Genomic DNA, 13,652 nt, shown 5'->3' with positions numbered 1-13,652 from the left:
AAGAGAGAACCTGTGGAGGAAGAGAGCAATTAGTGAGAGTTTGAGAAGTAACAGATGCATGAGTGGGCTAGAGTCTTGGGGAAAAGTGGCATGCATAGGGCAGAGCTGGGACAGGCAAGAGGCATACATGGGGGAAAGGAAGAGGCATACATGGGGGAAAGGAAGAGGCATACATGGGGCAAAGGAAGAGGCACACATGGGGGGAAAGAAGAGGCATACATGGGGGAAAGGAAGAGGCACACATGGGGGGGAAAGAAGAGGCACACTTGGAGAGAGTCATGAACAGAAATCAACCTGCAGAGAGGGGAGTCAAAAATGGGCGAGGAGGAAGACTTGAATGAAATAGTCACCACAAACAAGAGAATCATGAATGGGAGACAGAATGAAGGAGGAAAACTGACCCAAGTGGGCGAGAGCTTTGAGAATGTATGGTCATGAATGGACAAGAGCAGGAGAGAAGCTTAAGACTTTTCTTGGGGTTCAATGCCAGTTGGAGGCAATAGGGAATTAATTGTAGAAATGAATGTTCTTTATCAGTGGTGTTCTTATGCCACAACATCTGTGCACATCTGGATAACCAAATGCTCCTTTTCAGCAATTGACTCTCAAAGGACTGCATTCAAGACTTATTTCAAAAGGTGGTGTCAGATTAAACACTCAGAAACAGTCTTACACCACAGACAACCATTAATAATGTTAAGGTCTGGTCAGTTCTTAACTTTTATGAAAAAAAAGGAGGTTAATGCATGTTAGTACATCAAAGAAGCTTAAAAATAGAACACAATGAAAACCTGAAGTGCCTACCACATTCTGGCCTAGAGAACAAGCACAAAACTTTAAGTGCCGGTGCCCCAAAACAGTTTAACACTGAGCCCTGCAGACGAATGTAAGTGATGACAAACGCTTCACCTTCTCTAAGGTTAGTTCAGAAGTGCTGGCTTCTTTAGCAAAGTCACTGAGAGGCAACATTCAGATGGAAAGAGAAAGTGTTACACTATTGGTAATCAATATGTCTTTTATTAATATTCAAGGACTTGGACTCAAGTTAAAGCTATTTAAGGGATGCAAGCTGTGCATCCTCCACGCTCCTAAGGCCAAACAAACAAGTGCCCACCCTTCACAAAGGATTTCTAGATTCTTCAAGGACTTTGTGTAGTGTCCAGTGAAGTGGCGCACCATGCCCATTGAAGGGGAGCAAGTCAAGCACTGAACTCTAAGCTGGGGACAGTGGCTGGTGACGCACCATGCCCATTGAAGGGGAGCAAGCCAAGCACTGGACTCTAAGCTGGGGACAGTGGCTGGTGCCGCACCATGCCCATTGATGGGGAGCAAGTCAAGCATTGAACTCTAAGCTGGGGACAGTGGCTGGCTTGCGTGCAACTAAACACTAGGAGTCCCTCGGATGGCTGTTTTAGAAGTATGGGAATTTATCTTGAGCTGCAGCTAGTCGTGGTGAAGATTGTTTGGTGGTAGGAGCACCAAAGTGCTGTAACATCCATATCAGATAACGAAGAGGCCAGCAAGAACCAATGGTTCTTAGTTGCGGTTTTGACTCGTGATCTCTCAAATCAGAGAAGCTATTAAGTCATTTACAATGGTTCCAGAATCAAGACAACCTCCTCCAGCTAACATGGAACCCCAGGCCAGGAAACTGAAGTCGGTTCAATTCTCAATTGTGAGGGCCATCAAGCGACTTCCTCAATTAAGAGGCAATCGTGCTTGTCCCTGGGTAGCTGGCTCAAGACTCCTTGTGGCTCTGGGGCAGTCGGAGTACATCAAGATGTCCTCTACGCAGGCCTTCTCAGTTGCCTGGTCCCTGGCGACCCTCTGTGAATCCGGTTACTCATACTGGCAGGGACAGTCCAACTCCTTGTCATAGGCAGGCTGGTCTTCCGATCTCCACAGACCCTTCAACAACTCTCTTCGGCAATCTTCCCTGATTTAAGTTGTTTCAAAGATAGTAGCAAACAAGCAGTGACAACAAACTAAGAAGCTAGTACTTACCCTTTCTCTGGAGAGTAAACCATACCAATCAGTGAGGCTGCCTTATGTTATATCATATTTCATTAATATTTTTGTTTTGTCTGTTTAAAATGTTTATATTTTTTTACAAGTAACATATTGAATACTTAGATAATTCTCGCAGGGCTTTACAGTGCTTCACCATTAATGAGTTTCCACAGAATTAGAAAAAGTTTACAGACACAGTGGCAGGTGTAGGACTGATGAGACAGCTCATTTGGTTGTAGGGCAATATTGTATGTTCCCCGTAGGCTGCTCTACCTAATGTTCTGGTTGGTTTACTCTTACTTCCATTCTCAGACTAGATCAGCCCATTGAGTTTCATCCCATGCCTCATACATTTTTAAATTATCTTTAGGGCAGTCCATGCCAGCAGAAACTGTTTTTTTGCTGCTGCAACGCACCAGTCCATCAATATACTATGTCCCTTTTGCTACGATGAAGTTCACGATCACAATCAATCTCTGGTATCTATTCAAGGTCCGATCATCCCATATTCGTAAATGTACAGATGCTGTCTCCAGGCCTAGTGGTACTCCCTGGGTGGCAGCTATTTAAGGCACCAAACCAGCACTCTGCTATTACTATTCACTACCATATTGTATGAAGATTCCTTGTTCAGTGCATTCCCTCAGGTAAGTGTCTCCAACCGTTCTAGGAAAGATCTGAGCCCTCGTGTGTATTCTGGGAAGGACTAAGTTGCCCCAAGTTGAACCGCAATCTCAACAAGACCTCCCTGGAGTGCTCGAGTGCCTCTTCCCCGGCCTCCCGCTCAGGTGTACCTTTGTCAGCTTCTCAGTGCGGTTTTAGGGTTCGCTAAATCCCTCTGGGTAGTATTCAGTCGCTTTCCATAGACTAAAGAGGTGTCTAGAGTTTTGCTCTCCACAATCAATTATTGATCGTAGGACATGTATGAGCTGTATGTATTTAAAATGTTTGACATGATGTGTTTCTTTAATGTTCAGATGAATGTTCAGATGTTACCCAATGCCTGGGGGAGTTTGCTTACAGCCATTAGAGACTAGTTTTTGTTTTACTCCAAGTCTGTGATCTCTCCTGACATTGCCTGTTCTGGGCAACCATTTCACAAAAAGATGTGGTCACAGACAGGAAAGGGGGAATTTCATGTTTTGCCTTGTCATGGGAATCTCTTCTACGGAAAAAGCAGTGGCCGGCTAACTCTTCCCACTAAACGGGCTGATCTGGTTTTGGCAAAGGAGAAAGACTAGTATTTGAAAGCTGGCATGTCTAAAAGGTCAACAACCAGCCGGGGACGATGGAGATCACCATTTTGTGCAGCACAGACACATACATGGACTCCAATGTTCTGTCACAAGTCCATTCGTAGACAAACACACATCTACCAGTCCTGAGGGAGACTAAGAATCCATGTATAGGGGATTGAAAGAACTTTATGGAGGAGATGCCTGCGGACCTGCTCCTAACTCCCCACAAGAATACAGATATAAAGGTATGTGCTCAACTCCACGCAACAATGCCACGGCTGTTAACCCTGCATTGCCTAGGTAGAGGGGCAGCCTTACAAGAATAAAGTGCACTACAGGTATTAGAACTGAGCGATTATGTCACTTGTGGTTTAAACAGAAGAAATTGTACATAAAGGGACCCACTCAGAGGTAAGTGAGGTCAGGGAGAAAGAGGGGAAAACAAAGCAACTGAAACAAGAACAGCTCCCGTAAGACCTATATTTCTTTATCGGACATTAAATCTCGTATGGGTTGAAATACAAATCTAACTAGACATTATTTTGACATTTAAATACACATATACATGTTCTGTTTTTTTTCTAAAAATTAATTTTATTTTTAGTTCTTATTAGTTTTCATCTGTTGTTTATCAATACATATTATTTTATATTTTTTTGTTCACTAAGAAAACATTTTTTTAAAAACATTTTGTAGTACACAAATAGATACACCTGATTATAGACAATACAAGATAACTATAACAACCCCCAACGGAAAACTGAATCTGAGGTCAATTAAGATGTTTTAACAGAACTCCAAAACTACATTAATGCAGCACACTTGGAGCCTTTGGAGTTTACTGGGCTCAAAAGGCAGGATACACAAGGATTGATGCTGGCTAGAGACCATGGACCGATGGGCTTTCTGAAGGAAATAGGAACTGGCTGGTTGTATTTTGGGAGGAGATGATAGAGGACGTAATATTGTACATCTGCATGATGAACGAGATAAGAAATGTCCAGATGGATCCTGGGATGGTGTCATTTATGAAAGAAAGAATGCACCTGCATATGAACGTTGCGTGAACTGTAGGAGCTCATCTGCTCATCTGCACTGTGAAAGGGTGTGGGTTAGCCATGGAGATAAGCAGTAGTTAAGGCCTCAGCTGGTTAAGGAAAGAGAATACCCAGGTAGGTGCGACATGGAGTAGAAAAGTAAGCCGGTGTTCTGTGGGAAGAGGAGTGTGTTAAGTAGGTATCCTTACCTTCAAGATGAAGGACTTGCCATAGAACGGTGTTTCGATGGTGTAGACAACATCTCCCACTTCCTGAATAACGAAAAAACACACAGAACATATTAAAGGAGACTGCACTATAAGGAAATGTAGGTGCGGAAGATCAAAACTGACTCCGTGAAAGAAGGTGGGCCACTTCAGCCGTGAAAGAAGGTGGGCCACTCCGTGAAAGAAGGTGGGCCACTTCAGCCGTGAAACAAGGTGGGCCACTTCAGCCGTGAAAAAAAGGTGGGCCACTTCAGCCGTGAAAAAAGGTGGGCCACTTCGGGAATGAAAAAAGGTGGGCCACTTCGGGAATGAAAAAAGGTGGGCCACTTCGGGAATGAAAAAAGGTGGGCCACTTCGGGAATGAAAAAAGGTGGGCCACTTCAGGAATGAAAAAAGGTGGGCCACTTCAGGAATGAAAAAAGGTGGGCCACTTCAGGAATGAAAAAAGGTGGGCCACTTCAGGAATGAAAAAAGGTGGGCCACTTCAGGAATGAAAAAAGGTGGGCCACCTCGGTCATACATAAAAGATAAGCACTCAGTGACCGGTTCAGCTAAGCGGGAGGATGAGCCACTCGTGGCCGATTTAACAGGCAGGAGAAAGGGCAGACAAGGGCAAACATCCGGGAAAGAATGAACGTATTTCTGTTTACACTTCCACATCTCTGATACAACGCAGGGCGTGGAGCATTTGCACTATATACTGGGTGGTGGTAAACGTCTGCTGGTCTCCTTTGGGGGCTAACTGCCTTATTCTTCATGTGGTTCCGAGTAACAGTTTGTTATGGTCTAGGAGAAACACCGGCACAGTCCAGAAGTCTCCGCAACTAATTGCCTGGTCTTTCTTCACCCTTGCTCCTTCTGGAGTCTCGTCCTCCTATAAGGAGTTTGTTAAACGCAAGGAACATCTATGCCTAGTAGATAATACCTCTAAAATCCCACTATATCTGTGGAGTGGGTCTACTACATTTCAGCTTTTGTCCCCTCTGCACTGCCCCACGTGTATACCCTCTTCCTACAATTGTATGTGTGCATGCTGTGTGTGTGTGTCTACAGATGGAATGTGTGTGCTGTGTGTCTGTGCTTGTGGTTTTCGCAAGTGTTTGCGCGTACGTGCTTGGGCATGAATCTTTTGCTGCATGTACATCTGTGCAGTATGTACCCATCCGTGTCTGTGCATTATGGTTTCTGTGAATGTATCCGTTACTGTATTGTGTGCGTCACTACTGTGTTTGCCTACGGTGCAAGTCTATTTGTGGAGTGTGAGTTTTATTTGTGCAACAGTGAAATAGAGCATTTTATGAACATTTGTTTAAAACATTTTTTAGTAAAATTGAAGGGTATCTGAAGAGTGTGTTCTTCCGAGTGAGCTGTGTTCATTCCTGTGACACATTCTGAAACAGCAGCCAGAGTTCAGTGCCTTCCTCGCACCTACTTGTTTTCTCAACCACGTACACAAACACTTGGCACTTATCCGATATAAAGAAACACGTTTCGTAATTTTGAAAGCCGTGACTCGTTGTCCCTCTACGTGAGTGTACTCATTCTGGAAGGAGTTCCTGTTACTTGTATGAGGCATTATTATACTTTCAAGAAGGAACACATTTCACAACAAGATAGTTTTAGAATGAAGAGGGACTCTGGAAATATAGATCAAGTTGTAATGGTAGCCAGTGAAGCACTTGTATGTATAAGAGCGGAAGAACGGTGGCCCCCGGTGGATCATACGCCCAGGGCAGGCCAGCGAGGCCTGTACCCGGGAGGGGTCCGAGACGGGCAGGCCAGCGAGGCCTGTACCCGGGAGGGGTCAGAGACGGGCAGGCCAGCAAGGCCTGTACCCGGGAGGGTATCGAGACGGGCAGGCCAGCGAGGCCTGTACCCGGGAGGGGGCAGAGACAGGCAGGCCAGCGAGGCCTGTACCCGGGAGGGGATCGAGACGGGCAGGCCAGCGAGGCCTGTATCCGGGAGGGGATAGAGACGGGCAGGCCAGCGAGGCCTGTACCCGGGAGGGGTTCGAGGCCGAGACGGGCAGGCCAGCGAGGCCTGTACCCGGGAGGGGTCCGAGACGGGCAGGCCAGCGAGGCCTGTACCCGGGATGGGTCCGAGACGGGCAGGCCAGCGAGGCCTGTGCCCGGGAGGGGTCCGAGATGGGCAGGCCAGCTGGCGCCTGTCCTCAGGTGCGCTTAATGGGCCGCTGTTAGATAACTCAGTGGACATCACTCCCACAGCCATAAACCCACTTTTAAATGAAACGCTGCTGGAATATTCAATCCTGAACCGTGCGTCCCACCGCCATCCATTTGATTTTACAGCCCCCTCAGCCCCACTGTGAAAAGAACAATGGATAAGATAACCACTCTTCAGACCCCCCCTCTGATGACTTCCAGACTTCCAAAGCAGCTCACGCTGGTTCCTGGTGCCAAGAGTTCCCGAGATGAATTCCGTGCAGTGCTTGTTAAAGGTGCTGCAGAGGTATCAGTGGAGGGATGAAGGAAGTGCTGCCTGGGTTGAAGTCAGGTCCAATGAGTACCGGTACTCTCTTCATTCTAGGAAAAGTGCCGGTACTCAAGGGGAGAAAATGAAAAAGTGCCGGTACTCAGTACCGGTGAGTACCGGCCCATTTAAAGCACTGCTTACAAGCCATTCATGGTTCATCGATGATTCAGACCTGTAGACTGGGGCAGACATGCCAACGAAGCTGCTAAATACCAATTCTATTTCCATCCAAGTTTGCACATTTTCAAATAGTGGTCTAAGTTGGTTCTAGGGATTTCAAGGTGGTAGGAGAGACCGGCCCCCTGAACTCCTGGAAACTTGTGTGCCACTCGGTGTGATGACTGATCGCCAAGGGACTCGGGTGTAATTTTGTCCCCCGTATCCTATTCTCTTTGTATTAGTAGCTCATCAGCAATAAATCCTAATGGCAACTGCGCCTTGAACCTATATTTATCGACTGCATTCAGGAACAGGCTCTGCACCTGGATAGCTTAAAGCCCATCTCGTGGAACTGGATTGGTGGACCACAATTCTACAATGAATTTACAAGCAGGATTGTTTTACCAAAATATCTAAAAGAAAAAGCTAATTACTCTTAAATACTCCTCCAGTTGCAGATACAAGGCACCTGCAGATGTGTAATGTAGAAAGGGGACTTGACAATTCTACAACTTGCTGGAGGAAAGAGGGGAAATGCAGCAAGAAAAGGACTCTAAGAGATTTCATCAAAAGGGCTGCCCTTCCCAAGAAAATACATGATCTGATCATACACATTCTGCCACAGATCCCCATCGGTATTCACTCACGTTGCTTTTCTCGAATCTCCAGCTGGCCTCTTGTGCCAGGATCTGCTCGACCACTTCCAAGGACTCCTTGCCTTGCTGCACATACCCTCGTTCCTGAAACACAGGGGTTGGTTATTCTTGGGGGCGGTTGGGACAGAGACCCGCTTCACAAAGCCAGGCAGAGCATGCAATGCTGCCCGGCACCATATATGACATATCCGGGAAGTGACAAACCGGGGAACTTTGAACACCCCTCTGTTTTCTTTGGTTTCATATTTCACATTTTAGATTCCTACAACCTACACTTCTAGATGACTGTGCGGGTGAAGTACAAACGTTTTATGGATACCAGAAGGAACATGGCTATGTAATTGTAAGCTTTATTGTTTAGTTAATTAAACCATTACAATAGATAATATCTACAAAGAGTAAAAACAATTGTCAGACAAAATTCTTTAAAAAAAACTTGTGTATACAAACATGTACAAATGAGATATTTGTAAACAATCGGTCAGTTTAATACAGCTTGTGTTTGCTGATACGCAACAGTTCTACTGCTTAAAATATGTACATTAAAGTTTACTGAGGCAATCAGCGCATTCCAGGACTCTTCTCAAGAAACTCTCGGACTGCAGAGCGGGATCGGCCTGTTGGGTTTGACTTTGCATTTCCACCCAGAGCTTGTTGATAGACCCCGCCTGAGTATGGCCACATGTGTGCGCATCTTGCCATGACCCAGGGGCAGAATTTGAAAAACAGATGCTGGAAGCTTCCTGACATGGGCAGAATTTGAAAAACAGATGCTGGAAGCTTCCTGACATGGCTATGGCCCTAAGGCATTACTCAAACTAGTGTCCCTTACAAAGCAACATACCAGTTACCTCTAAATGTCCTAAATAAAGGTGATCTGGGATCCAATGTCAATCATTTGGCTAGACAAGCTGCATAACTGGTTGATATTCAAATCAAGTGGAATTCTTTTTTCACCTGGCTGTTCTCTAGACTGAGAAGTCTCCTTTATTCACTAGTTCCACTGTCTAAGACAATAATTAATCCCAACTATTTTATCTGGACCTTTTTCCTACCAAATTCAAGTCAGAATATGTGCTAGAAAGGAAATACTCGTGAAAAAATAAAGTGGATATTTTGTAAATCATAAATTGATTTAAGTCACCGCTCACACATCACACATAAACAGGTCTAAAGGAAATGCAAATACACCTGCTGACACATTTCTTCCACAAACACCACTGCAAAGATAACTTTTTTGATATGGGGTTCTTCAGAAATGTTAGCACGAGGTAAAAATAGTTGGAACCCATCACTTACCTCTTTGCGATCGCATTCTGCTTGGAAGCCCAGCTTGCTAGACCCGAGTTAGTGGTAGAGAGGAGAAGAGAGGCCCACCTGGCTAAGACTACTTGGAAAGCCGAAGGAGAAGTAAGAGTGGAAGAAACGAACACTCCTCTAAGCTTTGAATATGGTTTTACTACTCTCAACATTGCATCTTTTCAGCCAGCAGGGCAGTTTCTTCTCCTAAAATACTGGAGATTCCGCCAGATTATCTGTTCCTTCAACCATGAGCAAACCCAACAATTTACCTGAGCTGTGACTGCTTGTCCCCCTGTCCCGCCATCATCAGACTCATTGTCAGATCCTAAAAAAGGCAGAGACACAGGTCACAAGACAGATACCGGCCAGTATACCAAAAGATACAGACCTCGGAAGTTCTCTTGTGCTAGAGGACATTTTCTCACACAAGGGGTGTTTTTTTTAAAAACTGGAACACTGGAGTAGAGACCTCTGGTAATAATTCATAGCTGGTGCAACATGGTTTGATGGAAAGGGAGGCAAGATCACTTGAACAATTCCGCACAACCCGAAAGGGATAGGTTTTCACTAGCACAATGGGAAAGTCTACGATCATACATGGCATTTCCAACTCCAGGGCAAGGACGCATCACAGAGGATCCAATGAGATCTTCTTGCCCGGGGTTTGGGTGCACGAGACCGCCACAGTAGATCCCAGTAGTGCAGTCACACATCAGCTGCTCCACATTCGTTTAGGTTTCTAGAGGCATCCCCTTCTCACCTGCAAAGGACTCCGGGGGAGAGTAGAACTGTCCATCTGAGATGGCGCGAGGGTAAAGCAGGGGCCGATGATTGGCCGCAGACTGTGTCGCCAGATACCCTGCAACCAACAACAATTAACAAACAGAAAGGGCGCACGTGCACAGATTTAATGACGCTCCCGCCTCTATCTTTAATGGTCATTACACGATGAAAGTTGAAGTTTGGTGAAATTACTCCTCCTAGAAACCCAACTCCCATCATCCTTTGCCAGCAAGGAGCCCAGACACCACTGCCCCAGTAATCCAGGATAGAACTTGCAAGCATCTCACATAAGTAAAGAAATTCAATATAAATTTACTTAAAAATACACTTCTGAAAATAACCTCCCCTGAAAGGGTAAACAAGAGACATATTTAATACAGCAGATGCAGCATCACAGGTCCACGGCCATCCCGGTAACGTCTTCCAGGAGCAGCCGGTGTGTGTACAGGGAGGCTGGGGCACGAGGGCAGATGCTAAAGGTGCAGGCCTCCTCTTGTCTGGGGTGAAGTGCTCTGAAGCCCAATTATGGCTCCTCAAAGGGCCTCATTGGGTCGTAAAGGATAGTTTTCAAGCGAATGTATTGTATTGTATTGTAATTGCATTTATATAGCGCTCACTACCCCTGACAAGGTGGCAAAGCGATTTTCGGAGAGTAGCACACTACTCCGGAGCCCATAAAGGATTAATTTTGAATTAGTATAGTGAAATATGAAAGTAATTTGAGTGGTGGATAGGTTACTCAGTTATTTGGATTTCAGGAGGATAGCGTAGGGATAGGAGAGGAGAAAAAAAGATTTTTATTTATATAGCGCTTGTTACCCGGGATGGACTGTTGAAGCGCTTTTTCGGCTAATGTGTAGCAGCCTCTTGAATAGTACTTCAAATCCGTGCACCCCATCTCCTAGACCTCTGATATTAATATACTTTGGCTACACAGGGGCCAGATTAAGCCTCACCATCTCCCCAAGGGCAGTAGTGTCATGCCTCCCCAATGGCAGTGGTGTCATGCCTTCCCAATGGCAGTGGTGTCATGCCTCCCCATCTCCCCAATGGCAGTAGTGCCATGCATCTCCATCTCCCCAATGGCAGTAGTGTCATGCCTCCCCAATGGCAGTAGTGGCATGTCACCCCATCTTTCCCAAAGCCAGCAGTGTCATGTCTCCCCATCTCCCCAATGGCAGTAGTGTCATGCCTCCCCATCTCCCCAATGGCAGTAGTGTCATGCCTCCCCAATAGCAGTAGTGCCATGTCTCTCCAATGGCAGTAGTGTCATGCCTCCCCAATGGCAGTAGTGTCATGTCTCCCCAATGGCAGTAGTGTCATGCCTCCTCATCTCCCCAATAGCAGTAGTGTCATGTCTCCCCAATGGCAGTAATGTCATGCCTCCCCAATGGCAGTAGTGTCATGCCTCCCCATCTTTCCAATGGCAGTAGTGTCATGCCTCCCCAATGGCAGTGGTGTCATGCCTCCCCAATGGCAGTGGTGTCATGCCTCCTCAATGGCAGTGGTGTCATGCCTCCTCAATGGCAGTAGTGTCATGCCTCCCCAATGGCAGTAGTGTCATACCTCCCCATCTTTCCAATGGCAGTAGTGTCATGCCTCCACAATGGCAGTGGTGTCATGCCTCCCCAATGGCAGTAGTGGCATGTCTCCCCAATGGCAGTAGTGGCATGCCTCCTCAATGGCAGTAGTGTCATGCCTCCCCAATGGCAGTAGTGTCATGCCTCCCCAATGGCAGTAGTGTCATGCCTCCCCATCTTTCCAATGGCAGTAGTGTCATGCCTCCCCAATGGCAGTGGTGTCATGCCTCCCCAATGGCAGTGGTGTCATGCCTCCCCAATGGCAGTAGTGTCATGCCTCCCCAATGGCAGTGGTGTCATGCCTCCCCAATGGCAGTGGTGTCATGCCTCCCCAATGGCAGTGGTGTCATGCCTCCCCAATGGCAGTGGTGTCATGCCTCCCCAATGGCAGTGGTGTCATGCCTCCCCAATGGCAGTGGTGTCATGCCTCCCCAATGGCAGTGGTGTCATGCCTCCTCAATGGCAGTAGTGTCATGCCTCCCCAATGGCAGTAGTGTCATGCCTCCCCATCTTTCCAATGGCAGTAGTGTCATGCCTCCCCAATGGCAGTGGTCTCATGTCTCCCCAATGGCAGTAGTGTCATGCCTCCCCAATGGCAGTAGTGGCATGTCTCCCCAATGGCAGTAGTGGCATGCCTCCTCAATGGCAGTAGTGGCATGCCTCCCCAATGGCAGTGGTGTCATGCCTCCCCAATGGCAGTGGTGTCATGCCTCCCCAATGGCAGTGGTCTCATGTCTTCCCAATGGCAGTGGTCTCATGTCTTCCCAATGGCAGTAGTGGCATGTCTCCCCAATGGCAGTAGTGGCATGTCTCCCCAATGGCAGTGGTGTAGGTCACCCCATTCTCCCCCATGGCAGTCTTGTAATGTCTCCCCATACCCCCAATGGTAGTAATGCCATGTCTCCTCGTCTCCCCAATGGCAGCAATGTCATGTCTCCCCGTCCACCCCAAAGGCAGTAGTGTCATGCCTCCCCAATGGCAGTAGTGTCATGTCTCCCCAATGGCAGTAGTATCATGTCTCCCCAATGGCAGTAGTGTCATGCCTCCCCAATGGCAGTAGTGTCATGCGTCCCCAATGGCAGTAGTGTCATGCCTCCCCAATGGCAGAAGTGTTGTGTCTCCCCAATGGCAGTAGTGTCGTGTCTCCCCAATGGCAGTAGTGTCGTGTCTCCCCAATGGCAGTAGTGTCATGTCTCCCCAATGGCAGTAGTGTCATGTCTCCCCAATGGCAGTAGTGTCATGCCTCCCCAATGGCAGTAGTGTCATGCCTCCCCAATGGCAGTAGTGTCATGCCTCCCCAATGGCAGTAGTGGCATGCCTCCCCAATGGCAGTGGTCTCATGTCTCCCCAATGGCAGTAGTGTCATGCCTCCCCAATGGCAGTAGTGGCATGTCACCCCATCTTTCCCAAAGCCAGCAGTGTCATGTCTCCCCATCTCCCCAATGGCAGTAGTGTCATGCCTCCCCATCTCCCCAATGGCAGTAGTGTCATGCCTCCCCAATAGCAGTAGTGCCATGTCTCTCCAATGGCAGTAGTGTCATGCCTCCCCAATGGCAGTAGTGTCATGTCTCCCCAATGGCAGTAGTGTCATGCCTACTCATCTCCCCAATAGCAGTAGTGTCATGTCTCCCCAATGGCAGTAATGTCATGCCTCCCCAATGGCAGTAGTGTCATGCCTCCCCATCTTTCCAATGGCAGTAGTGTCATGCCTCCCCAATGGCAGTGGTGTCATGCCTCCCCAATGGCAGTGGTGTCATGCCTCCTCAATGGCAGTGGTGTCATGCCTCCTCAATGGCAGTAGTGTCATGCCTCCCCAATGGCAGTAGTGTCATACCTCCCCATCTTTCCAATGGCAGTAGTGTCATGCCTCCACAATGGCAGTGGTGTCATGCCTCCCCAATGGCAGTAGTGGCATGTCTCCCCAATGGCAGTAGTGGCATGCCTCCTCAATGGCAGTAGTGTCATGCCTCCCCAATGGCAGTAGTGTCATGCCTCCCCAATGGCAGTAGTGTCATGCCTCCCCATCTTTCCAATGGCAGTAGTGTCATGCCTCCCCAATGGCAGTGGTGTCATGCCTCCCCAATGGCAGTGGTGTCATGCCTCCCCAATGGCAGTAGTGTCATGCCTCCCCAATGGCAGTGGTGTCATGCCTCCCCAATGGCAGTGG

The 13,652-nt window shown here is 47.5% G+C and overlaps 1 protein-coding gene across 15 annotated transcripts in view; it reads right to left on the bottom strand.

Moving 5' to 3' along the window:
- The window catches only part of LOC146771006 (stAR-related lipid transfer protein 3-like), a 150,456-nt gene that overhangs the window by 20,891 nt on the left and 115,913 nt on the right, over positions 1 to 13,652 (bottom strand). For all 15 annotated transcript variants that reach the window (XM_085640362.1, XM_085640368.1, XM_085640364.1 and 12 more), the window contains 4 exons: positions 9,883 to 9,981; positions 9,392 to 9,447; positions 7,812 to 7,904; positions 4,495 to 4,557 (listed from right to left, as the gene is read on the bottom strand). In XM_085640362.1, the coding sequence (XP_085496488.1) occupies positions 4,495 to 4,557; positions 7,812 to 7,904; positions 9,392 to 9,447; positions 9,883 to 9,981 (311 nt within the window). The remainder of the gene's footprint in view (positions 1 to 4,494; positions 4,558 to 7,811; positions 7,905 to 9,391; positions 9,448 to 9,882; positions 9,982 to 13,652) is intronic.

Source organism: Triturus cristatus, unplaced genomic scaffold (assembly GCF_964204655.1).
Source record: "Triturus cristatus unplaced genomic scaffold, aTriCri1.1 SCAFFOLD_354, whole genome shotgun sequence".
In the NCBI taxonomy this organism is placed as follows: domain Eukaryota; kingdom Metazoa; phylum Chordata; class Amphibia; order Caudata; family Salamandridae; genus Triturus; species Triturus cristatus.
The sequence above is the reverse complement of the archived record's forward strand: the minus strand, read 5'-3'. Positions and strand labels throughout refer to the sequence as shown.